The following is a 25,723-nucleotide window of genomic DNA, read 5'->3' as shown; positions in this document are numbered from 1 at the left end:
GAGAAAAATAAATTTTGCCTTCAGAAAAAGCATTCTCATTTTTTTAATAAGTCGGTAGCTTGTCCAAAAAAAAAAAAAAAACTTTTGTACGTAGTTTGAGTGTCATATTAAATAATTTACTCATATAATTTTTTTTTTAATTGCTAGCCAGTTGTGGTAATATAATTTTTGTAAAAAATTATTAATTATATTCCAATAAATATAGGATATTAGTGAAGGTTGGCATCGTAGCATGGGACATACCAATAAAATTCCCATATATGCCTGTCAAATTGAGCTCAAATTCCCGATTTCCATTCACGGTATGTTATGAAATATTTCTTTCCTATCATATAACAAGATATATTCTATCTTAACAATGACGGTTTCTTATGTATTTATTAAACGCGGGTTTGGGCCGCACCGCAAACCAAGAGAAAGAGTCCACTTCACAAATTTGAGGAGGTTTCATCCCAAAACCATATGGCAATAAGAGGAGTAGCCCCTTAGCCTTATAAAGTGTTTAATTCTCTCTTCTTCAACCAATGTGAGACACTTACATATGACGACACTTGAGAGGTTTATTCTTCAACAGTATTCGTATTACAATTGGTTGATGGAAATATGAATAATACGATGATATTTATAGCAAACCATACAAAGGTATAGATTTAAAATCAAAAGATAGTACAAAAAAATACAATGAAATATCTTATTTTCTTATGTATAAATGGAATGATGAGTGAAAGGAGTTGATATATAGATGGAATAATGCAAGTGAAAGGAATTATGTTGATATAGATGGAATATTGTTCAAGCTTTTGTCTTTCAGTTAATTTTTTTATATCAATTACAGTATTTAAGTTATTATTAATCAGGTCTTGGTCTTATGATAAAAACTAAAGGCTTGTACCGTTACTTGTACTGGTTTTTTTATTTAAAAAAAACATAGCCTTTTATGGTATCAGTTAAACTTTTTAAATTTTTTATAAAATTCATTGTTGTTTTCTACAGCATTAGTAAAGCTTTCAAATATAGTTTATAGATGTGATACATGGCATTAGAATCAGCTCGTCTTACTGTTATGTGTGGCTGGCCCGGTCAGATATGACCACTTATAAAATAACAAAGTAATCCCTATAACATTAATCAATTAACTCTTGTAATACTGACAAAGCAATCTCCATAACACTGATCAAGTAACCCTATAACACTGACAAAGTAACCCCTTTGACACTGACCAAGTAATCCCTATTACACTAACGAAATAAACCCTTTGATAGCTGATCACACCGTGAGGTCAGCCATATATAAGATTTTATGCATGAGAATATAAGATAAAATAAGGATTAAAAAAAACCTACGGCCTTGTTTGGGAGAAAGCTGAAGCTGATTAAGTTAGCTGATTTTGACTACCTGATTTTATTAACTGATTTGACTAACTTATTGTGTTAGCTGATTGTATAAAAGTGTTTGGTAAATACCTGATTACTTAAAGTTGTTTGAGTTTGCAAAATGACCAATAAGGACATTAGCATATTTAACTTTGAAGAAGTAGTTATTTCATAAATGATATATGTATTTATTGTTAACAAATTTACATGGTAGATATAATTGGGCATATAATTTTATCAATGATATTATGAGATAATTTTTGTACATAATTCATTTTATGAAGTTGTAAGATCATTTTTTATATTTTTTTTTTTTTTTGAAAGAAGATCATTTTTTATATGAACATTGCAAGGATAATTTTATATTAACAATAGTGAATGCAGAACATCATTGAAATCGAAAAAAAAATATTACAAGCTGAACTTTGTAATGTTACGATGCAAACAACCTTTTGATATTGGAAAATGAGAATGTCTATTAAATTAAAAAAAATCTATGTCTAAGAAATACGTCGTCGTCTTCTGGATTGCCTATTTGCCATCCGATGTATAATTTTTTTTCCTGATATAATACATATATAATTCAGATTAAAAAAATAAATAAACTTATATATAATTCAAAAGAAAAAAAATCACATAATTAAAAACCAAAACAGTTAATAAGGCACATATATAGTCTAATTAAAAATTAAAAAAAAAAAACAGAATTGTTCTGTGTAACAACTAACAAGGATTTCGAATTTTTGTTAACATGAGATAATTTTTGGGGAGGAGATAAGGATTGCTAAAATTTGGATTAAAATTGATAATTTCTTTTAACAAAAAAAATGCATGACAAATATAATAAAATAAACTGGAAAACAATAATCAAAACAAAGAAATTAAGGAAGAAAAAAATACAAGTTAAGCAAATCAGCTCTTTGAAAACGTTGGGTTACCCAACGTTTTGGAAAACAACTTATTGAGGTAAATAAGCTTATTCAATAAGCTTACTACCAAACACTTGTATTAACTTATTTGACTAGTCAATCAGCTAAAGTTGGTCAAATAAACTAATATAGCCCCAATAAGCTAACTACCAAACAAGGCCTACATTTTGTAAGGTGATTTATGAAATAATTTAATTTTATGGAAGAGTTGTGCAAATATTTAGTCACCTTAGCATTTGACAATTCGACCAACACATTTTTTTTGATTAAATTACACTCAAATTCATTACAGTAGAAATTAAAATTCACTATTGAAGGGATTAACGATTAAGGTTCTCAAAAAAATTATAATAATTACTTTTAGATTGACCGTCTTGAAATAAAATTAACGCAAACCGCCTTATTTAGGCCCTGTTTGGGAGAAAGCTGAAAGCTAAAGCTGATTGAGTTAGCTGATTTTATTAACTGATTTGACTAATTTATTGTATTAACTGATTATATAAAAGTGTTAAGTAAATAACTGATAGCTTAGAGGTGATTAAGTATGTGAAATGACCAATAAGCTAATTGTGGGGTAGGTAGTTTAGATAGGATTTTAAATTAAATGAGGTTATAAGTGTCATTTCACAATAATTAATGAATAAGCTAATTGAAAAAGCTCCTAAAATGAGTTTTTTCAAAAAGAGCTTATTTAGTGGAATAAACTCTTTCAATAAGCTTAATACCAAACACTTGTATTAGCTTGTTTGACTAGTCAATCAGCTAAAGTTAGTCAAATAAGCTAATATACTCCCAATAAGTTTACTACCAAATAGGGCCTTAGTTTTTTTTGGTCAATCAATGTCTAGGGGTGGCAATTCGGGTTAGCAGGTCGGGTTCGGGTCAGATTTCGGGTTGATTTCGGGTTATGCTTAGAAACTATTAAAAATAGTGTAAAACTTACTATTATTACGAAATATGAAATTTGGGTCAAATCGGGTCGAATTCGGGTTGTTCGGGTTCGGTTCAGGTCGGGTTCGGGTCTCTCTCAGTAACTTCGAGTCGGGTTCGGGTCGGGTCAGGGTTTGCCGGCCCTATCAATGTCCACCTAAAAAAAGAGTTCCATGAATGTGGCTATCAAAGTACCAACTCCCAAACTAGTAGTCGTCTTACGCGGGGGTATCTTTCCTATCGTTTTCAATTTTTCATACATCTTTGCAAATCTTTCAAAATTCTTTAATTTTATTTTATGTAGTTAAAATATACTTTCGTATTTATTTTTTGTTTGCTTGTAATCAAATAAAGAAACAGAGGAAAATTTCATTTGTTGTGTTGTCGTTTCTTCTAGAACAAAACTATCATTTGCAAGTAAGATTCCAATTAAAATCTTAGACCAAAACATTATAATGATTAATGAACGACTCACATCTTGACAATACATACATTATACATAGTTTGATTTCAATAATCATTTCCACCGCTTCCATTAATCATACAATTTATTTATTTAACGTAAAAGCCCATGAATATGTTTTATACGAACTATATCATTTCTAAGTTAATCATATTAATGTTATTAAATGAGCTTGAATCGAATACGAGACATAAAAATGTGGAGATCTATCTTCCAATAAGGGAAGCCTTACCCAACTTAAATTCAGATTATTGAAAATCTGACATTTGATTTTAAGGCGATTGAGATAGCTAAAAAGAATAGATTTCAATACACCTCATATTATAATCTTTAGATAAGACTTTCCAACATTGTGTTCCTTTTTAATTAAAAAAATAATAAATACATCAATACACCTCATATGTATTTTTCTATAATATATTATAATCATATAAAAATACAAAGTAATTCTATATTATTAGTCAAGTTTGGATAATGGCTATAATATTACAATAATAAATTACTTTGTATTATAATGTCAAATTTATAACTGAAATATATTTTTTAAATAATTCATCGAACTAAAGTTTCCTCATTCTCTTTTCATAGCAACACAACACAACTACACAAGTCTCCTCTTTTATTTTATTTTTAAATCCTTTCTAATATTCTATCTCATTTTCGCATAACCCGATCCGTCCAAATACGTGACTCATTCCATGGATTAAAAATTAAAAATTTATAGGTACGTATTCATTCGGATCTTGCTAATGAGCGTCCCGGGGCGTTAGTTAAGGAAAAATTTTATTGGTTGAAAGAATATTAAGTTAGGAATGCATGACAAAATCACGCGTCGTTCGGTGTAATTAATGTTAGTTTTACTTTAATATTTCCACTTTTAATTTTCTTATCTAACGCCCCGGGGGCGCTCGTTAGCTTTTGCCTATTCATTAAGCAAAATGCTTTTTTTTGTGTGTGTGTGTGTGGAAGAAGGACACTACGTTTAACAAAATATTGGAAGATATAAAAATAAATAAATAAATAAATAAATAGATTTCTAATGCTTTTTATCCGTGATAATTATGTTCAAATGATGTGAGATATGTTCAAATGATGTTAGATAGAGCCTGTCATTTACTGAGCTGAACTAAACTGATTGAAGCTGAAATGAATATTTTATGAGAGAAGGAAATTAAGAGCTGAATTGAACTGAATTGATTGGAGTTGAACTGAACTGAAATTAAGCTGAAGACAATGCTGAAGTCAATAGGCCCATAGTGATATTCACATGTATTGTAAAATTTAATACCAAACCAAACAAAGTATTATTGTAGATATACATTTAATTGTTTAGAAATCAAAATAGGAAATATAATTATACTCCACATTAGATTTGAAATAACTAATAAGCCTTTACCATACCAAGTAGAGTGCATCTAGCGCATAAGGTTTATGTGTTTTACATGCACATAAGAGGGTAATCTAGGATTTTTATTACTTCAGGATTTTTTTTGTCTCTCTTAATGGAACAGTGATACATTTAAGGTGTGTTCACTTCAGCTTAATTTCGGGTCAGTTCAGCTTCAATTAGTTCAATTCAGTTCAACTCCTAATTTCATATTCTCATACAATATTCATTTCAGCTCTATTCAGTTTAGTTTAGTTCAGCTCCAATCAGTTCAATTCAGTAAATGTGAACAAACCTTTAATGTACTGCTTTTTTCTCATGTTCCTATTGTTTACAAAAACGTCATCCTATTTGTGTTCATTGGTACCTAAACGTTATGCATCAATACCTATTCTATCAAGTACAGTCTCAATCACTATCAAAATTGCTAACACGGAAAAGAGTCAACAAATCTCGTTGTCCGAAATCATGATCTCATCTACTCTTCTCTTCCAAAGAATTGATCAAAAGTCTCCCCGCCCCATAGTGGGGACCTCCTAATCTCTTTACTCAAGTCTTGAGACTTGAGAGTCGTCAAAATCTCGTTCGTTATAAATAAACCAAGAAAACCCCACTTTTTTTTCTACCCTCCAACAAATATTGAAGAACTTACCAACTCCTGTATTTATTTCTTGCTGATTTCTAATCATTGAGAGAGAAAGTTCAAGTTGCAGTTGATTTTCATTCAAATCACTTCAATTTTTCTCTATTCTTTTCACAATTTGATTGGTTTTTTGGGTTGCATTTGACCATGACGACTCCTGAACTGGTAATTTTAATCATCTCTACTATTTTATAGTTCAAAGTTTGGATTTTTTTTTTGCACAATTTAGTTGGGTTTAGGGTTTCTGTTTGATTTTTTTTGCTGTTATTTTACTTCAGTTTACTGTAAGAATTGTGGGTTAAGCTGCAAGTTCGTGTCTTTAAAGTTAATTATTTGGATTGTTTTCAATGTGTGATCGTGAATGCTGATTTGGTTTCAGAAAGTTTGATGAATTTGGTGATATTGATTGAATTTAAAGCAATTAATTTTATATTAATGTTAGAAATGGGAATTATCAGTTGGGTTTATTTTGAAATGGTAATGAATGCTTAGCTTGAATGCTGTATTAAAATGGGTATTATTAGTTAGGTTTATGCTAAAAGCTGGCAAGATAACTGATTAGCATTCTCATGAAAATAAGTACTAAATTTTGGTGTAACCCAACTTGGTTAAGTAGGTGATCATAGGCATTCCATCATTAAGACCAAGTTCCGAACCCCGGTGACCGCTTTGATTAGTGCTTTAGGAGTTTTGTGGTGATTGTCTGATGGACTTGAGGTTTATGCTTCGGTGTCTTGGCTTAGGGTGCTTAGGTTTGACCAGGCTGGACTTGTATAAAATTGGGGTGGAATCATATTGAAAAAGGAGTAGAAATGTCAGATGATGCCTTAATATTAGATAGATTTACTTAAGAGGGTAAAAATTTCAAAATCTAGTCTAAGTTATTTAATTTGTTTTTCCCTGTTTTATTTGGAACATTACTGATTGTTTTGTTGAATAAATTGGTTTGGAAAGTGTGTGGTTTTTTTTTTTTGTTTTTTGTTTTTTGTTTTTTTTTTTTTTTTGTCATCTAGGCATCAGTATAATTTTTAATTTAATGTAGACATTGAAGTGCTTTTTGGTCTGATTAAAGCTTGGGCTACACTTACCATTCTTGCTTCTTGCATGTAGGAAAATGGAAGGGTTTCCAGTTCATATCATGAAAATGGAACTTCAGAAATGGTTCCCCTGGCTTATTCGGAAAAGGCAATACAAGAGATGCTTCAGCTACCTCTCGAGGGATTAGACAATAATCTTGTAGAGTTTTCTGAAGCTATGAGAAGTAAGATTAGTCAAATCCTGGTAGTATATCTAAATTACAGTAGTCTTATTTTTCAGTATTCTTACGTTCAACCTATGATAAAATGCTTACGGATTTGTCTGCTGCTTTAGCTGTTGCAAAGGCACTGAGGCGCGCTGCAGAAGGAAAAACTTCTGCTCAAGCTGAGGCAGCTGAATGGAAGCGAATGTTTGAGCTGGAGAAGGCAAAGACTCTCCAACTAGAACGCAAAGGTCTCCTATATATACATGGACAACTTATATTATTTTGCTTATGACTTCCTTTGCTTGCAGCTTTGGTTGGGTGTACTGAGTTATATTAATTATAGAATGATTTCTTGCAGTTCTTTCCGTAGTTCATTCATTAATGTATATAGTTATATACATAGAATGAATTCTTTTGCAGTCCCTTTCTGTAGTTCAATCATCAAAGCAATAGAAGTTTGCATTCACGTTTATACGGGTAATGAACTAAATTGTAGGAAAAACATAGCTTCAGAAACCCAAACACTTTTCAATGACTAGGTTGAAGGAACTGATGGACCTTCAGACATTTAAAGTGCTCAAAAAATTGTTAGTTATGCTGGGTGGTCTAAGATGAAGATCCATGGTTGTTATGAAGGTCTTCTGTTGGGCAGATTTTGTTATTCCTTGTCAAATGCTTCATTATGTTCAGATTGTATTTCCTTATTCAGTATATCTGCCACTCTGCCAGAGGCTCCCAACATTGCTGTCAATGATTAGCCTTTAAAAGGACAAAACCTGTGGTATCTAGAAGTGTTGTGATGAGTTGATCTTTCATTGCAGCAGCATCATCTGTTAATTCGGGTTGTGATCTCCCTGATAAGAGACCAGCTGACTTGCCTGACCAACCAGAAAAGTGTCTCCCGGAAAATGGGAAAAATGGGCATTGCTGTGGGGCAAATGGAATCTGCAATCATGAGGTGCTTGATGGGGAACCAACATCAGATTCTGAGTCTGTGGACAAAAAGATGGTGAAGAAGGTAATAGTTAATTGTACCATCTTTGGATGTGATTTAGCTTGCAGTTTCTTGTCCAATCGAAATGATCTGAAATTGAGAGACTCATCCTTCGCAATCATAATATCCATTTCAATTTTATTGACCATCAATATTTAAATTCTTTCCTCATTATGTTGGGCATTGAAATTCCCTTGTTAATGGTACCCTCTCCAATTACTTGTTTGTTTTTATGCAGGCATCATTCAAACTTTCATGGAATAGAAACCGTTCAAAGGGAAATCGGTATAAGCATGATGTAGTCTCTTTTGAAAGTGGAAACATAAAAACTACAGAGCGCAGTAGCAAACAGGTATACATGCACAACACTGCTGCTTGCTGCTAATAGTGAGTGGATCACAGTTATTACGTCTGTATTGCATAACTTGCAAACTAATATAAATAAACGATCTAGTTTGCAGATTCTAATAGTTAATGATGTCTGTGTAGAATAACTCTTCTTTCACGAATGATTGCTTGTTGCATGCTTAGAACTCAATGCTAAGGTTTTCCAGTGGCTAAGGAATTGTGTTCTTCTATGTTTAGCCTCTCTTTTCCTCAATTGAGTGATTATTTGTTCCATGTTTCAGATATATCTCAAGTGGGACAGTAATCCCCAAACTGTTCTTATTTTGACCAAGCCAAAATCAGATTCTGTGAAACTTCTATGCTCCGAACTAGTCAGGTAAACAATGCTAACTATTAATGTGCCAGTATATCAATGCTCTGCTCTGATGAAGTTCTTTTTGGATCCAATACCTGTATTCTATTTGAATTCTTTAAGGAAGTTGTTTGTGCCCTCAATCTGAGAAGCTACTGTAGGTTCAAGTAACCCCAGATATACTTTCAATTTTTGCAGATGGTTGAAGGAACAGAAGAATCTAAACATTTATGTGGAACCACGAGTTCAATCTGATCTCACAAAGGAATCATCTTTCTTCAACTTTGTCCAGACCTGGAAGGATGGTAGGATTGAAAGATCTAGTACTTTAACTTAATATTTCCAGTACCTATTTTTAAACTTGTGCTTCTTGTCACTTTATGTAGTTTTTGAATTTTTGATTAACTCATAGTAGCCTTGACATTCTTTAGCTTTTGTTTTTTATGTTAGTTCTTTTATGGATGACGAAATGAGGAACACAATTTACTTCACGCAGTCTATGCTTTACTATTTTATAAAATCTATTTCTTTTTTTTTTTAATTTAATTGACAGATGAGATCTTGCACTTGCATAAAAAAGTTGATCTGGTCGTGACTCTTGGTGGGGATGGAACTGTAATTTGGGTATGTTTCATTCCCCTTTATATTTTATTTATTGGATTGCAAATGACAAAAAGAGGTTAGATACATGAGAAGGATTAGCTTGAGCTGCACTAAAATAATTCATACACTTAATTGCTCATATACATGCGAAAGTTGTTTATCTCCAGAAATTGCTGTCTTCAGAATATAGAGTTCTATGATGTCGGCCAAATTCAATAATGAAATTCATGATTAAAAAATAAAAAAGAATCATTTAGTCATTTTCATGAAAGAGCTCTTGACAGCTTAGAAACACGAGGCTTTTGCAGTGGTTCTTTCTACTATTCCCTTCCAAAATCTGAACATTCAGGTCTTTTGAGTCTTTCAGAGTTAGCCTGTTTTGCTATTTTTTTGCTTTGTTTGATTTAGATATATACAACTATACATCATGACCTCCCCTAACTCAGCCATCGGCAGGGTTCGCTTAGATTATTGACATACTTGTATATCTTTTAGGAAGTTATATACTCGTAAATGCTAGCAGCTGGCTTGATTTAATGTTACTCATTTCTTGCAATCCTAGGCTAATTTCTACTCTCTTGCTGCAGGCTGCTTCATTATTCAAAGGACCAGTTCCTCCTGTAGTTCCACTTTCTATGGGATCTCTGGGCTTCATGACTGCATTTCGTATCCTTTGTGCTTTCCATATTGCTCTTTTGGGCTCTTGGCTCATATAAACAAGTATTTGTTTTAAAGTAAAAGTCACTTTAGGAAACCAAATAAGCATTTACGCTTTGTTTGGATAGCAAAGAAGGAAGGAAAAGAAGGGGAGGGAAAATGGAGGAAGGGAAGGGAAAAGAAAGGGAGGGGGAGGTGAGCTTCATTTTCCCTCTAAATCTCTCCAATTTTGGAGAGATTATGGTTATTATAGAGAAAGGGAAAATGGATCCCTCCCTCTCCTTCCCCTTCCTTCCCCCCAATCTTTTACCCAAACAAGAGATTTTGTCCCCCTCCATTTCTCTTCTCTTCTTTTCCTTCCATTTCTTCCTATCCAAACAAAGTGTTAATGTGTTTTCAACAAGTTTAACTTAATGCTCTGGGAATGATTCATGATAGAGAGAAAACTTTGTTTTGTTTATGAAAAAGTTTAATGGTATGTTAGTTCTCTCTCTAAACTTGTGCAATTATGATGTTTTCTTCTCATGAAGTTTGTCTAAAAGGGTTAGCCAAACATTCCAATCCTCACCTCTTAAAGCTATTCCCAATGAAACTTTTATTGGGAGCAGTCACAGGGTAATCACACGCTTCCATTAGGATTAGGGATTTCATTGTTGGTATGCTATACACTTAAATAACATGGATTTTGAATAGATATGGTAACTTACGATGATCAACATGCTAGAACCCTTTCCTTCAAAGAAAAATAAATGCAAGAACCCTAATAATTCTTTTATTTTTTTAGAGTTGTTCTTTAACACATCTTAGATAGGGAGCAATACAAGGAATCACTTGATTCGGTGCTTCGAGGTCCTGTTTGCATCACATTGCGACACAGGTTGATGTGCCATGTCATTCGAGAGGAGGCAAAACATGAGTTCGATGCAGAGGAGCCAATTCTTGTTTTGAATGAAGTTACAATTGATCGAGGGATATCCCCATTTCTCACAAATCTTGAATGCTATTGTGACAACAATTTCATGACGTGTGTTCAAGGAGATGGATTAATTTTATCCACCACATCTGGAAGTACGGCATATTCATTGGCAGCTGGAGGATCTATGGTCCATCCACAGGTTTGATCTTTGTTATAATTGTTGATTGTACACACTTTAACTGTCGTTCACTATTGATCCCTCTATACTGTTCTTTTTAAGTGATTATTTTACAAAGTAGAATTTCATGTACACATGCCCAACGCAAATGAACACTTCATAGCTTTCTGACTATGATTCTATTGACAGGTTCCTGGCATTTTATTCACACCAATCTGCCCCCACTCTCTGTCCTTTCGACCCCTTATACTGCCAGAGCATGTAACAGTGAGAGTGCAAGTACCATATAACAGCAGAAGTCCTGCATATGCATCATTCGATGGGAAAGACAGAAAAGAGTTGGGTCCTGGTGATACACTTATATGCAGCATGGCTCCTTGGCCTGTGCCAACTGCATGTCAAGTTGATTCTACCAGTGATTTCTTGCGCAGCATCCACGAGGGGCTGCACTGGAATCTGAGAAAGATACAGAACTCTGATGGTCCTACTTCAAACACATAATACTCAACATAATAGTCTGCAAGTGTTTAGTTTGCCATATATGCGGTTTTTCATTTCACAGATCTAGGTGAGAGATTCGTCAACATGAATGGCTGGTTTCATCTTTCTTCATGCCACTGTATGTAGGTGACCAATGGTGTATTGACTGTAATCTATAGAATTGATGATCATGAAAGATGGACCAGCCATAAAATGTATTAATCTTACAAGTATGATGTATTAGGGGTGGGACTTTTCAAACCGAACCGTGAAACCGGCCGTTACCGAACCGAACCATCACGGACCGATCCGTTTATAAACCGATAAATTTAAACCGAAAACCGAACTGAACCGTTCAATATCAAATCGAAACCGAATCGAACCGCTCAATGTCAACCCGTTACGGACCGTAAACCGATAACAAACCAAACTGCTCAAATCCGAACCGAAACAAAACCGAACCGAATGGTCTATAAACCCGTTAATGACCTGAACCGTTTATAAACCGAAACCGTTTAAACCGTAAAAAAAACCGTTTAAATCGAACCATTTGTAACCCGCTAACCGTTTAAACCGACCCGTTTATGAACCGAAACCGTTTAAACCGCTGGAAAAACTATATAAACCGAACTGTTATAATCCGCTAACCGTCTAAACTGAACTGCCATAACCCGTTAAACCGTTAAAATCGAACTGTTTTCGAATCGCAACCTGTTTAAACTGATCCGATTACAAACTGCTTAATTCAAATTGAATTATTTACAACCTAAATGGCTAAATAGTAAATACAATTAATGTTAATAAATGTAGATCTAATTAAACGACTTAGGTTTATACAAAGGTTTATATCACCTAGATCTAGTCCAACGACATTATTAATATCGTTTTAGATTACTTATTTATTTTAATTACAAGATATATCATTTGTACCATTTTCATTCCAGTAATAATGCTAGTCCACCCAAATTATCTTCATTGTTCCTTCATAAAGATATTCATGATCATCCAATAACACTCAAAGGTAACATAAGATTGGAGATGTATGAGATTGCGTTACAAAAGTGGCATAAGCATTAGAATATTACTGTACTAGTCAATAAGGCGTACAAATGTACAATCATTCACATTATCACTTTATAAAACTTTCTTATACAAGTATTTTGTAAAGGGGGAGGACTAAAATGTTTATAAAACTGCATGAGAATAACTAGATGTCTAGATTTGAAATTTATGGTAGAAGAAAATGGGAAACTTTCCCTTCCTTTACATGATCAAAAATTTTACACCCCTAACAGACGGTAAAAGGAAAGCTAACATACTAGAATACTAGTATACTACTATATCCTAAAAACAAAAGGCAACAGAATCTTGAAGCAGCAGCACAGCACCCAAGAGCAGAGGAAATAGCAGCAACAAGCAGGAACCAGCTTACGCAATAACAGATCAACAACTTATCAGAAGCAAGGAACAATAAGCAGAAGGGACTCAGCAGGAACTTATTTTTGTTTTTCAAAATTGCTCTCAGATTTACGTTTATCGTATCATCACTGAGCAATGGCTGTTTTAACTTAAAACTTGAAAAATGCTGCCAGCAAGTACATATACATTGAAGTCTCAACATAAATGACAAGGGCAACGATGATTCAAGAAAAATTAAAACAGCAAGCATAAGAAACAGTAGCAAGCATAAGAAATAGCAGCAGCAACAACTCAGCAGAGACATCAACCAAAAGGCAAAAGCACTACCAGCAGGCAGCAGCTCATAACAAGTTCAAGCAACTTCAAAATTACATCACTGAGCAATGGTTGTTTTAACAAAAACTTGAGAAATGCTGCCAGCAAGTACCAAAATACATTTAACTATTTAAGTCTCAACATAAATGACAAGGGCAACGATTTTAAAAGTCGTGAAAAATGCTGCCAGCAAGTCTGAAAATAAATGACAAGGGCAACGATTTTAAAAGTCTTGAAAAATGCTGCCAACAAGTCTGAAAATAAAAGACAAGGGCAACGATTTTTCAAGATAAAATAAACCACAATGAGACACAAATACCAGTTATGCAGATGAAGCACTTTCGGCTTCAATCTCTTTACCAATAAGGAGGACGTCTTCCTCAACATCCGCTTGATAACCACGACACCAATTTTGGGTGGTAACCAATGCCTCAACATTCTTTGGCAAAAGTTTACCCCTATATTTGTTCAAAATACGACCACCCAAACTAAAAGAAGATTCAGAGGCCACCGATGTAATAGGAATGGCCAAAACATCCCTTGCCATATTAGCTAAAATAGGAAGAGAAGAAGCTTGAGATTCCCAATACTTGAGAACATCAAAATGTTCCCCTTGAATTAATCGCGAACGAGGTCCATTCAAATATGCCTCAAGATCAGCCAGAGGGCATCTAGTTGAATCATCACATTCGTCATCAACCTCACGCAACTGAAACAGATTTTTTATTATAAAAGTTAAATTATGACATTACAAATAAAAATAGAAGACTACCATTAATATTGAGTATATTGTATAACATAAATACCGTGAAAATATTTTGAGATCTCAACGTGCGATTAGAATTTTCAGATTGAGCTGTGTTTGAAGAGGCAGGATTTCTGCAGCTTGTATTAGATGCAGTAGAATAAAATTTATAAAGGTCATAAAAAGCTTCCTTAATCATCATAATCTTTTCGTCGCATGCCTCATCATTATACAACGAGTTCAACATATGTCTCACTCGAAACAACTTATAACGAGGATAAAGAGCAATAGCAACTGAAAGTAATCAAACTATAATCCTCCCAATAACTCTCAAACTTCTCAAGCATAACTGCTGCCATGGGTGCAAGTTTAGGGTCTTTAAAGGCTTGAGTAATAGCGTACTCAATTTTTAAAACACTAACAAAATACAAATTAGAAGTGGGATATTCGGTACCAGAAAATAACACAGTTATATCATTAAATGGCTGAAGGAAATCACAAATTTTTTGAATGGTATCCCATTCATCAGCATCAAGTCTATAAGAAATACCCAAAAACCTACTAGTATATAGAATCAAGGCATCCTTAGCTTCTTAGGCTTTTCGGAGCATTGTATAAGTGGCATTCCAACGAGTCACAACATCAAGACATAACTTGCCATTAAAAACAGAGTCTAACTCAGACAAAGCATTCTCAAATTGAGTTAATATAGAATCAGAAGCATCAATATATTTAACAACCTCACGCAATTTTTCAACACTTTCATGAACTTCTTTTAAACCTCTTTGAACAATAAGATTTAAAACATGAGCTGAACATCGAACATGAAAGAATTTCCCATTACAAGGAAGAGGAGAGCATTGCATTAATTCTTTTTTCAAATATTCAACCATAACATCCATAGAACGAGCATTATCAACAGTCATTGAAAAAGCCTTACCTTCAAGGTTCCACTCTTTAATCAGTTTAAACACAAACTTTCCAACCTCAACACCAGTATGGGGAGGGCCACAATATCTAAAATTTAAAATTTTAGACCTAAGAGACCAACTGTTATCAACATAATGAGCAGTCAAAGTGAGATAGCCTCGGTTAGTACATGCAGTCCACAAGTCACATGTAAAGCTAACTCTACCAGAAACATTAGCCAAAGACTCATGCAACAAGGATTTATATTTATCATGCTCAGCAATAACATACTTTAACATAGTTTTTCTACAAACATGCTGCACCTTAGGATTCAAATATGCATGAAGTTCTCTAAGATATTCATGCTCTACAATATTTAAAGGATATGCATGGCAGATTATAGCTTTAGCAAACTTTTGTAAATAAGTTTTTTGATCAAATTGTGATTCGTTACCGGACTGGACACCATGCTTTTCCAAACATGCATTAATATGAGCTCTACAAGTTGAAGTACCCGCTCTACCAGGTGCTTTATATTCTTTGCCACACAAATTACAACGAGCATAATCTACCTTTTCATTACCTATCGTCTTTTCAAAAAAAGTGTAATGCTTCCATATACCTGCGGTTCTTTGACGTTTATTAACAGAAGGATTGATAGTGCCGGTATTACTAGCATCATCAAGCGGGACAGAGGCAGCTTGAGAGCTAATAGTATCAAAATTTGATTGCCTCTCATAGTCAAATTCATCATACTCTCGAGACATGACTGAAACAAAAAAAAAAAAAAACAGCATTTATAAGTACCAAATTAAGTGACAGATTCTACTAATAGTGAGCAATTAAGCATGCATTGTCTCATGTGACTAACATATGTGTACATTTTAAGTACTAACTTTAAGCCCAACTAAAAGAATTCTTGACATAAACATTCCATTCTAATCAAAGCAGTCAAAAATGAATTATTGACATAAACATTCCAGGGCAAGCTCGGTGAAGTGAACAAGGAATGCATAAGTTAACTAGACTTTCCCGCACAGTTTGACTAGGTATCCAGTTACTGAAGATTCTATCATTCTTCACCAATCATATATCCACAAGATAGCCAAAATACAGACCATCAAAAGTCCACCCTTGCTTTCTGAAACTCAGATAAGAAACATGCAAGTGCTTTTAGACAACATCAGGACAGACCCCCACTGATCCAAGTAATTGTACAGATCAGCTGCTATAAGAAGATAGCTAGCTTGGAGTGTGAAAACAAACGGCTTAATGTCTCATTGCAAGCAAGATGCATGTTGCATACATGAAAATGCAGTACATTATTGGTTCTAGATACCTGCAGCTTATAACTGCTATTGACTCTCTACAAGAAAACAGAAAAAAGAAAGGTCTCAATCACTTTGGGACCTTAGACAATCAAATGAATTTGACACCACAGACAAGCAAATAAGAGAGGCAAATGGCTTTAGCTAGTTCTCATAGAAGATATAAAGCAAAGGAAATATGCAATCTCTATGAAGATTTATAAGAAGTAAACTCAAACATAGACTAGAACAACAACAACAACAATAATCAAATACAAAAACAGAAAAACTGTATTAAAAAAAAAACGAAAAGGAAAAAGTAATTACCTTTGAGTAGTCTTTGACGGCTTGAAGGAGATTTGAAGATGGAGAACTGCCTGAACTGGAGATCAAAAGAAAAAATCAAGAACTTGAAGTAAAAAAAAAAACCGAAACGAAAACGAAAAAAATCGAAAAAATTAACAACAAAATTACCTTGAGGTTTGACGGCTTGAAGGAGAGGAAGAATTGAAAAAAAAAAACGAGAATGGAAAAGTCAGAAATAAGAAGTTTAGATCCAAAACAAAAATGAAACGAAAATAAATACCCTAAATAAAAAAAAGTAAAAAACCGAAACGAAAACGAAAAAAATCAAAACGAAAACAACAAAAATTAACAAAAAATTACCTTGAGGTTTGACGGCTTGAAGGAGAGGAAGACAAAAACAAAAAAAACGACAATGAAAAAGTCAGAAATTAGAACTTAGATCCAAAACAAAAATGAAACGAAAACAAAAACCCTAAATAAACAAACCGAAACAAAAACGAAAAAAATCAAAACGAAAACAACAAAAATTAACAAAAAATTACCTTGAGTTTTGAACTTTTGACGGCTTGAAGCCTTCAAATTGAAGGAGAGGAAGATTTGAAAAAACAAAAAAAACGAGAATGTAAAGCGAGAAATCAGAAATGTAGATCCAAAACACAAATGAAACGAAAACAAAAACCCTAATTAGGATTTTTAAAAGTTGAGAAGTTGAGCTTGAGATTCTTGAGAATTTCAGAACGAATGAGTGAGATGAGAACTGAGAAACTGAAAAGTTAGAGAGAGAAACTGAGAGTGAGTAAAACGGCTGAATGGCTGATAGAGTGGGCTTGAGATTCTAGGTTTAGGTTTTACTTGTTCATTTGATCAACCGTCCATATTCAATCTCAAGGATTCTCAACATCTAACCGTTCATTTTTTTTTTATTTTTTTTTTGTAGATTCCAGAATTTTCATCTAGATCTAACGGTCTAGATTTTTCTTTGTGCTTTTCTAGGTCTTTTTGACCGTTTTTTTTTAATTATTTATTATTATTATTATTATTTTGAAAGATTATTATTATTATTGTTAGTATAATTATTTGCTAATATTATTATTATTACTAGTTTACTACTACAATACTACTATTATAGTATTATTATAATTATTATTACTATTATTATTATTATTTTTATTATTATTATTATTATTATTATTATTATTATTATTAGTTTATTACTTATAAGTTATAAATTGTAAGAAACGCAAATGTTTCAAAATTGAAATTGATTCAATACGACATAGTTAATGACTTAATGAGTTAATGCACATCAATATCTGACATCTCTATATGTATATTATATATATATGTGAGTCTGTGACTGTATATCAGTATATATAATAAACTAATAATAACTTAATAAGTAATAACTAATAAAGTAATGAAAATCTAACCATTGTTTTTCATGGGCATTCAATCTAACCGTTGTATATTTGACTATTCGTACATTAGTATTGCATAATGATTTCATCACCACTTTAATTAGTGATTTCGTGATTTCGTCCATTTAACTTATTAAGTTGTTTGAGTTAGTAATCTAAATAAAGTAACAAACTAAATAACGAATCCATTTAATCTCGTGTAAGTTATAATTTATAAGAAATGCAATGTTTGGAAATGGAAATTGATTCAATACGATATTGTTAATGTATATGTAATTATAGATTAATTATTATGTATATCATATCGTACGAATGTACGGTTGGTATCATTATCATACTATCATAAGTATCATTGCCTCATTGAATTATTGGTATGTACTACAATCGATAAACATATTTACATATCTGATTATTAAAACTTAAAAGTTTAAAACACTTGTTGATCAATCTAATTGAATACTTGTACATTCTTAATTATCGATTTATCGTATTATAAGTATCAACTCATTAAATCATGGTCATGACGCGATCTTTAAAACAATCATGAATTCATGACCCAAACCGCTTATAAACCGAACCGACATGATCCAAACCGAACCAATTGAACTATGTAAACCCTCCACTAAACCGGCCCATTTCAAACTGAACCGACATGATTCGCACCGTTTATAAACCGAACCGATATTGACCCGGGTAAACCCGCCCTAAACCGACCCATTTCAAACCAAACCGGCTTGATCCAAACCGTTTGTAAACCGAACTGACATTGACCCGGGTAAACCCGCCCCCTAAACCGACCCGTATCAAACCGAACCGACATAATCCGAATCGTTTATAAACCGACCCGCTTATGACCCAAACCGAATTTGAACCGCAAAGAAATAAACCGAAACCAAACCGAGCCGTGACTAACCCAAACCGAACCAAACCGACCCGCCAGCTAAACTAAACCGTTTCAATCCGAACCGCTCCAAACCGAAACCGACTCAAACCGAGGTCAAACCGAACCGCCAGACCGAAGTCCCACCCCTAGATGTATACCATTACTCAAAGTGCAAGCACTACATTTTAACACAACATTCAAGCTAAGCATTCTTACTGTCTTCCGGGGTTGGATGGGCGCCTGTGTCCAAAGGTTATCCATTAGCTGGTGAGATTTGGAAAGATCCTAAACTCAACGGTTAACTATTTAACTCAAGCAAGAAATAGCAAGTCATACATGTAATTCCCTTGAAGATATCTAAATTCTTGAAAAAGAAACTACAAATCTGCTAAATGGTCTCCTTACCTCTGTACAACCTCATTGGGTTTAAAGTCCTGCACCATGATCTAACCTGCTAATAGCGCATACGAAGTATCTATCAAAGATAACTGTCTGTGTCGACGTGTAGTGTAGACCTTAAGGGCCACATGGTGTGGCTATACAACCTTTGGCTCGATTGTAAATATGTCTAGCAAATAGTTTCCATACTCTACCATATAGGCATAGAGTATGCATAGAGTAGTTCATATGCTCCCTAAACTTCTCCGTTCTCACTAATATTGTGTACAATATTTTGAACGAATTACATTTCACACACCTCAATTCTAAAGTAGAAACAAAACCTCCCAACTGTAAGAAAAAAAATCCTTAAAAACACTTCCATATCACAATAATATCATAAACATCTTTAACATTATTGGCAAATTTTGAATATTAACATATCATCATCATATATAACACAATTGCATTTAGGTATTCCCCTCCCTTAGACAGAAAATAGAAAGGAGAAAATGCTCAACTCTAATTAAGCGCATAATTGCAATAATTAACCAAAAGGCATCTCCAAAGTCTGTTGAAATTGCTCACAGCTCAAATCAAACGCACAACTGAAATAATTTTTGAATCAAGAGGCAGCTTCAAACACTGTTGGCGATCCTTGTGAAGTCCCAAAGAACCATCTAGCTTGAAGCAAAAGGAAAGGTCTCCCTTCCTGGCCCCGAAATGAAAATGTAACAGCAAATGCCATCCGACCTACCTTATAAATATATTTAGTCTTCTAGAGCACCTCACTTTCAAGACATCAATGTGGAAAAATACTACATAGAGAAAAACAAAAGGGGTATATCAACATATGCAACTGGCTCCATTCCCGTATGCAGATTAAACACAACATTGTAACATGAAGCACCAACCTCTTGTACGACAAATCAGTTGATCTACGTTCTGTGTGATGGAAATGCAAAGCGAATCTACTCCTAAGCATGATTTTCATCATGAGCTTTCTGAATTCCGATCCAGCGTGCATAGTCCACCCACCTAACAGATACAGTAAACATAGCAGAAAATGAGGCAGCCAGATAAGGCAAGATGAATTATAGAGCAGGGATGTGAAGTGAAAAGGAGGATAAAGATATATTCATGAAAGCATAGAGTACACTTACAATAATGAACCCAAGAATGTGTTGCCCGTCCGTACAGCAAAGCAAAGAGCACTTAGCACAAGTTTCTGGTTATGGAACATTGGTTCCAGTATCCGTTGTTCAACAATACCAGCTAAAAATTGATACCTGCATAAAAGAAACATCAGTAACAGGCGCAACAGCCAATTAAAAATATCACCAGTTGAACCTACGGAGTAAATGAATTTGTGATACCCACAACAATACATAATCACAAAGTTAATAGAAACAGATATGTCCTGCTAAAAACCTACAAGGACATACGGGGTATAATATTTTGTGTGTGCAGCAGCCCCCCTTTCCTTGTTCCGCCAGATGTAAACAGACAGAAAGATTTCACAGCAAAAAAAAAAAAGAAAAAAAAAATTCCAAGCCAATACTTGAACGTACCTCAGGTTGCTTGAAACTGCCATATACACACCATAACCCACACTAGTGGATAGTATAGGAACAGTCTCCACTTCATCAGCAGCTGACTTATCAACAGCTTTACGTGCGTTGATCACGGCATTTGTTATGGTTGTACCAACCTGTAAAAAATAAACCCATCATCAAGCTTGTAGCTTCAGACATTCGGTGATCTCTGTAAGGCAATAAAATCACCAATCCGAACAATAACATGTAGGGGCATTGGAGAGGATTTACAAGAGGACATATAAACATAAATCATGTATTATAGACTATAATACAACAGCATGCTTTATGAAGAATGACATGTGAAAGTCAAGAATGGTGAAATTTGCAGTTTTATCCCTTCCAAAAAAGTTAAATGAAAAGTTTCAATGGTGACAAAAAAGCTTAGATATCAAGAATAAACCATAGCCCAAATCCCATACTTCCTATAAAGAAGATGAGCTCATAGTTAGTTGAGAATGATTTTAAGTTACCAATGATTTAGATATATATTGCCAAATATTAAATCCAAGCAATATTTCTGTAGTTAGAGAACGTGCTAGGTTTATCTGAATAAGCACAAAATTCAATAGCATACCAAAGAGGATGTAGTGCCAACAGCAAAAAGCTTTGCCCCATTACGCTGCAAAAAGAGATACATCAAAATGTATCAAATATAGCTTCAGCATGAAACTCTTTTGTCAACATATTTCAATGCTCAAAAAGTTAAAGTAAGATAATACAAACAATGAACTTACCAAAATAGCTCCCATCCTTTGTATAAATGAATACGAAGCACCGCCAAGAGCAATCTAGAAATAGAGATATTTACATCAAATCTGACAAGTAGTACAATAATCAAACACAAGTAATTTTGCACCAACTAAAGACCTGGAAAGCATTATCAGGACAGCTGTGGAAGAACTTTGTAATAGGTCCAGCATTCAATGCAAGAGGTTGCCGGAGGGCTACAGCTGGAGCAGGAAGATAGACGAGCATGAAATCCGCAATGACGGCCATAACCTTTTATAGAAGCAATGAAGTTATCAAAAACTAGTATCAATAAAACACTTGCATGCAAATTCAAAACTGTGAGTCCATGATGAACATGAGTATTCAATTAGCATCACAATTTGACATAGAGCTGAGAGCTCATCTGGCATTCATTACCTATCCTGTCTATAACCCTAGCCTTGGCACCTCACTTAGTAGGGTGAGGGGAGCTGATTAGACTGGTAAATAACTTGATTTACACTGGTAAATAACTTGACCAGCTGTTTCCAATGGCTATTCCAATGTTCAGATATCAAAGAATATGGAGTACAAGATGAGATTAGCAATGAGACTACTGAATTAGTAGGATCATTTTATACGATTCCATCCATGTATACAAATGGATGAAGCCAGGGAATCTTTATTACACATCCCATTTTCTAGATATACTATCAGGTAATCACTTGAGAAAGAAGAAGCATAAACAATAGAGATGAGCATGATACATCAAGTTAAACCAATGGCTGAATGACAAGCAACAGTGAACACAATCAATTGTAGCATATTGCAAATAACATACCACATCTGCAAAAACAACTTCCAATTCGTTGAAGAAATTCTCCTTTCTCTTCTCATATTCTGCAGCAGTCTGAACCCAAAAACAAAATTAAACACAATTATTGATTGTTCAAATGTGTCACATGGTAGTTCACAAGGTACTCAAAACATAGAGACCAAAGAAGAAGATGAAGAGATAAGTGCATCAATAACAAGAAAGAAGATCACAAGAACCAGTAAGCTTTTATAAACTAAGGATCACCTCTTTACTTAGTAGTATAATATTAGGAATTTAGGATTAAAAAGTCAAGCGTAATTAATTATGATGAAAGCAGGACACAATAATATGAAATCAAACATTGACAAAACTTTACAGCCGCATAAACAGATTACCGAGAATCAATCAACAATCAAAGCCTTAATCCCATAAGTGGGGTCAGCTACATGAACCAAATTTGATTATTCCGTGTGGTCGTCCACAAAAATCTTTCTCCTCCAACCCTTACGATCCAAAACCTCATCCTCATGCAAGTCAGATTACCAAGAATGAAAAAGCATTTTATTAAGGAAAACTGATACCCTCTGTTTTTGTCAAAACCATTGGTGGTTACAAATTATGAAATTAGAATAGCAGACTCTGGCTGGGCTCCAATGACAATTATCGAACTACTCAAATTTTCCGATTCAACATATATTATGAATTGACCAGACATTCCTGGGATTACTAATCTCAAGAGCTTAACACAATTTTCTCCTTAAAGTGATATCATGGACACAAATACTAAAGATGCTTCCTTATTTACGCCATTGATAACTTGATATACTCCCTGAGTCCTCGTTTTACTCATCCCCGTACGCCATACATCTAAAAAAAAGTGTGCTTGATCTCCTCATACCATATTTGGATACCTAAAGCACCTCTTTCCACACCAAAAATGTCCAAGTACTTAATTTTCACGCACTAAATGAATTTATTCCCCAAAAAGATATCATCACACTAAAAAAGTAAACCTCCCCACAATCATAAATGTACACTTCCACACTCTCAAAATTATATTACAACATTCTAAAGGAATATATTCCCCAGCATTCAGCTCTAAGGTAGAAAAAAAGCTTCAACCACCGCGAAAACCAACGAAGATAATCCATTAACAAAATAATAACTACCAATACATTCAACATTTCAACATAACATAATGATCAATGCCATGCTTCTAACAATCCTATACTCTGTCAAAATCAGATATATCAGGGGAAAACAATAGTACATTGTCATCAAATTTATTCATAAGTATAAAATTTATTCATCAAATTTATTCATGTCTCAATAAAATAAATTAAGAATTGACGAAGAAATCAAATGCAAGAAGAACAAACCTTAGTGAAGACACCAACACCACATTCCATACCAACTTTGGCCAAAAACAGATCATCAGCCAACAATCTTTCCCTAAACCCTCCGAATTGAAGCAACCATCGCAAAAACGCCGATTTCTCGAGTTCTAGATACTTCCTCACAATCTCCACCGGAATCCTACCTTCTTCAATCGCAGTCGCCAAATCCTTCGGCAAACTATCAACCGATCGTCCGATCTCCGACAACATCAAAAATGCATCCTTCTTATTCTTACTATCACCGGAATCATCGTCATCACCACCTCCACCACCACCACCGCCTCCGCCTCCGCCACCGGAGAATCCGCCGTCGCCGGAAACACCGCCGGAGTAACCGAGAGGGAGAAGTCGGCGAATGTGAGAAGGAGAACGGCGAAGAAGGTTGGAGGAGACGGAAAGAGGAGTGAGTTGTTTTGAGGAGAAAGAAAGCGTTAATGGCGGCGGAAGAAGCGGAGGAGAGAGATTCCGGCGATGGTGAAGGTTGAGGTTGGAAGGTGAAGAGGAGAGAGAAAACGACATGGCGGCGATCGCCATTGTTGAGTTTTTTTCAAGGTTTTTGAATTTTGGAGAGAGAAAACGAAAGGTGGTTTTGTTTGTTTTTTAGGTCTAAAATTTTTAGCTCCAATTTTAATGGAAAAATAAAAGTAAATTAAAGTCAAACTTTGAGGATTCTTAAGTCGTTTGATTAACGCACTTACTATTTTGAGGGTGGTTTAAAGTTTGGAATTAAAGTTCCTCTAAATTAGGTGTGTTATTAGGTGAGACTCTCTTTACTTGTTTAAGAAATTTTTTGGAGTAGAAGTAGTTGCTAGTTAGCTCATTCCTTCAACTATTTTGTCTAGCTTTTTATAGTTTCTAGTTTATGTATAAGTTATATTTTTTGTCGCAAAAACAATCTTTGACATCAGGATTTTCTTACATAATTATCGAAAAAATGGGTGAATAGGTAGTTAGAAATGACCTAAATTATACGAGTAGTTTGTCTTAAATCTAAATTTTCTAGCAAATTCTAAGACAAAAATATATTTGCCCTTTTAGAATTTTAAGTTTTAATTTTTTAGTTTTTATGTGTGTGAGAGCCTATGAGGTGATCAAAGAAATGGTGATACTAACCAAAAAAAAAAAAAATGGCGATAGTAATATTAACCAAATTTCGTAGCCCACTAGTTATGGACTTCTGGTCTATGGGCTCGAAAGCAGTAATCGATTTGGGATGGACTTTACTTTACTCCTAAGTAGTGTGATGAATATGGCCCATACATACCACTGCAAGTCCAAAAGCATTTTAGGCCCAAATTTTCAATCTCTAGAGTAGTCCCATCCAGTCCACAATCTAAATAGTTTTGGAAAAATTGATACCAGTAATTCCAAATCTCAACTACTGTAACCTTGTCGGTCTTCTTTAAAAGATCTCAACTAACTATTAATACAAGACGATCTTAGTTTTAGAGGGTTCATTCACAAAGTGGTTTCTAACAGATTTTTAGGTTTTAAGTTTTTAACAGTTAATCCTATCTCGTATCTTGTTTTTGTTAGGCGTACTTTAAAAAAAAAACCTTTTATCACTCTAAACATCTATCCCTTTCTTTAAGCTCGGTTCTTTTCACCATAAAACAATAATATTTAGTAAAACTAACCATTAAAAATTCAACATGTGATTTGTCCGATCATAATAAGCTAGAAATTAAATTATTTTAATAAGGACTCTTCAATTGATAATTGAGACCTTTTAAAGAAATATGCCCATAAATAGGATTAATGACATTATTTTTTCCCAATTATTTATCTTCTTAATTTTTTAAAAATATATAAATAAAACAAGCAATAAACCACACTGATAGGCAAATCATGAAATACATCCAAAATCATGTCTATTACACACTCACCCACCAAGATATTAAGATAACAAACCATACACTAATGATAGAACATAACACTTGACATGGGTCACATTAATCAAATATGTGGTTCAAGTCAATACACTTCAGTTGTGCACCATGCCAAATGCTAATATTATAAAATTAATG

At 34.0% G+C, this 25,723-nt stretch overlaps 2 protein-coding genes across 3 annotated transcripts; one reads left to right on the top strand and one right to left on the bottom strand.

The window, feature by feature from the left end:
* Positions 1–5,675: 5,675 nt before the first annotated feature.
* Positions 5,676–11,757, top strand: LOC110696056 (NAD(H) kinase 1-like). Of its 2 annotated transcripts, none has more exons than XM_021873325.1 (11): positions 5,676–5,890; positions 6,836–6,986; positions 7,097–7,216; positions 7,793–7,986; positions 8,201–8,314; positions 8,592–8,686; positions 8,861–8,967; positions 9,216–9,286; positions 9,853–9,931; positions 10,730–11,037; positions 11,206–11,757. In XM_021873325.1, exons 1-11 carry the CDS (start codon positions 5,873–5,875, stop codon positions 11,515–11,517), a joined length of 1,569 nt encoding a protein of 522 aa, XP_021729017.1. In that variant the 5' UTR covers positions 5,676–5,872; the 3' UTR covers positions 11,518–11,757. The 2 variants fall into 2 exon arrangements, with proteins under 2 accessions (XP_021729017.1, XP_021729016.1); XM_021873324.1 differs by having other exon boundaries at positions 7,790–7,986.
* A 7,773-nt stretch (positions 11,758–19,530) lies between these two features.
* Positions 19,531–24,388, bottom strand: LOC110696054 (protein RETICULATA-RELATED 4, chloroplastic-like). The gene is made up of 9 exons (XM_021873323.1): positions 23,679–24,388; positions 22,324–22,392; positions 21,642–21,773; positions 21,509–21,562; positions 21,349–21,393; positions 20,748–20,887; positions 20,340–20,465; positions 20,091–20,214; positions 19,531–19,994 (listed from the first exon to the last, which is right to left on the bottom strand). The coding sequence occupies exons 1-8, from the start codon at positions 24,228–24,230 to the stop codon at positions 20,154–20,156; spliced, it is 1,179 nt and encodes a 392-aa protein (XP_021729015.1). The 5' UTR covers positions 24,231–24,388; the 3' UTR covers positions 19,531–19,994; positions 20,091–20,153.
* Between the last annotated feature and the right edge of the window lie 1,335 nt (positions 24,389–25,723).

This window comes from Chenopodium quinoa, unplaced genomic scaffold, assembly GCF_001683475.1.
Source record: "Chenopodium quinoa cultivar QQ74 unplaced genomic scaffold, ASM168347v1, whole genome shotgun sequence".
In the NCBI taxonomy this organism is placed as follows: Eukaryota; Viridiplantae; Streptophyta; class Magnoliopsida; order Caryophyllales; family Amaranthaceae; genus Chenopodium; species Chenopodium quinoa.
This window is presented reverse-complemented; position numbering and strand designations above follow the sequence as displayed.

Bases quoted from the DNA above. Each gene is read 5' to 3' on its own strand.
- LOC110696056 (XM_021873324.1), top strand. The intron at 8,968-9,215 runs GTAGGATTGAAA...TTTAATTGACAG, and splicing joins TGTCCAGACCTGGAAGGATG to ATGAGATCTTGCACTTGCAT. The intron at 11,038-11,205 runs GTTTGATCTTTG...TTCTATTGACAG, and splicing joins GATCTATGGTCCATCCACAG to GTTCCTGGCATTTTATTCAC.
- LOC110696054 (XM_021873323.1), bottom strand. From the start codon at position 24,230: ATGGCGATCGCCGCCATGTCGTTTTCTCTCTCCTCTTCACCTTCCAAC. The intron at 20,888-21,348 runs GTATGCTATTGA...TATTTTTTACAG, and splicing joins TTGGCACTACATCCTCTTTG to GTTGGTACAACCATAACAAA. The intron at 20,466-20,747 runs GTACGTTCAAGT...TCTTTTATGCAG, and splicing joins GCAGTTTCAAGCAACCTGAG to GTATCAATTTTTAGCTGGTA.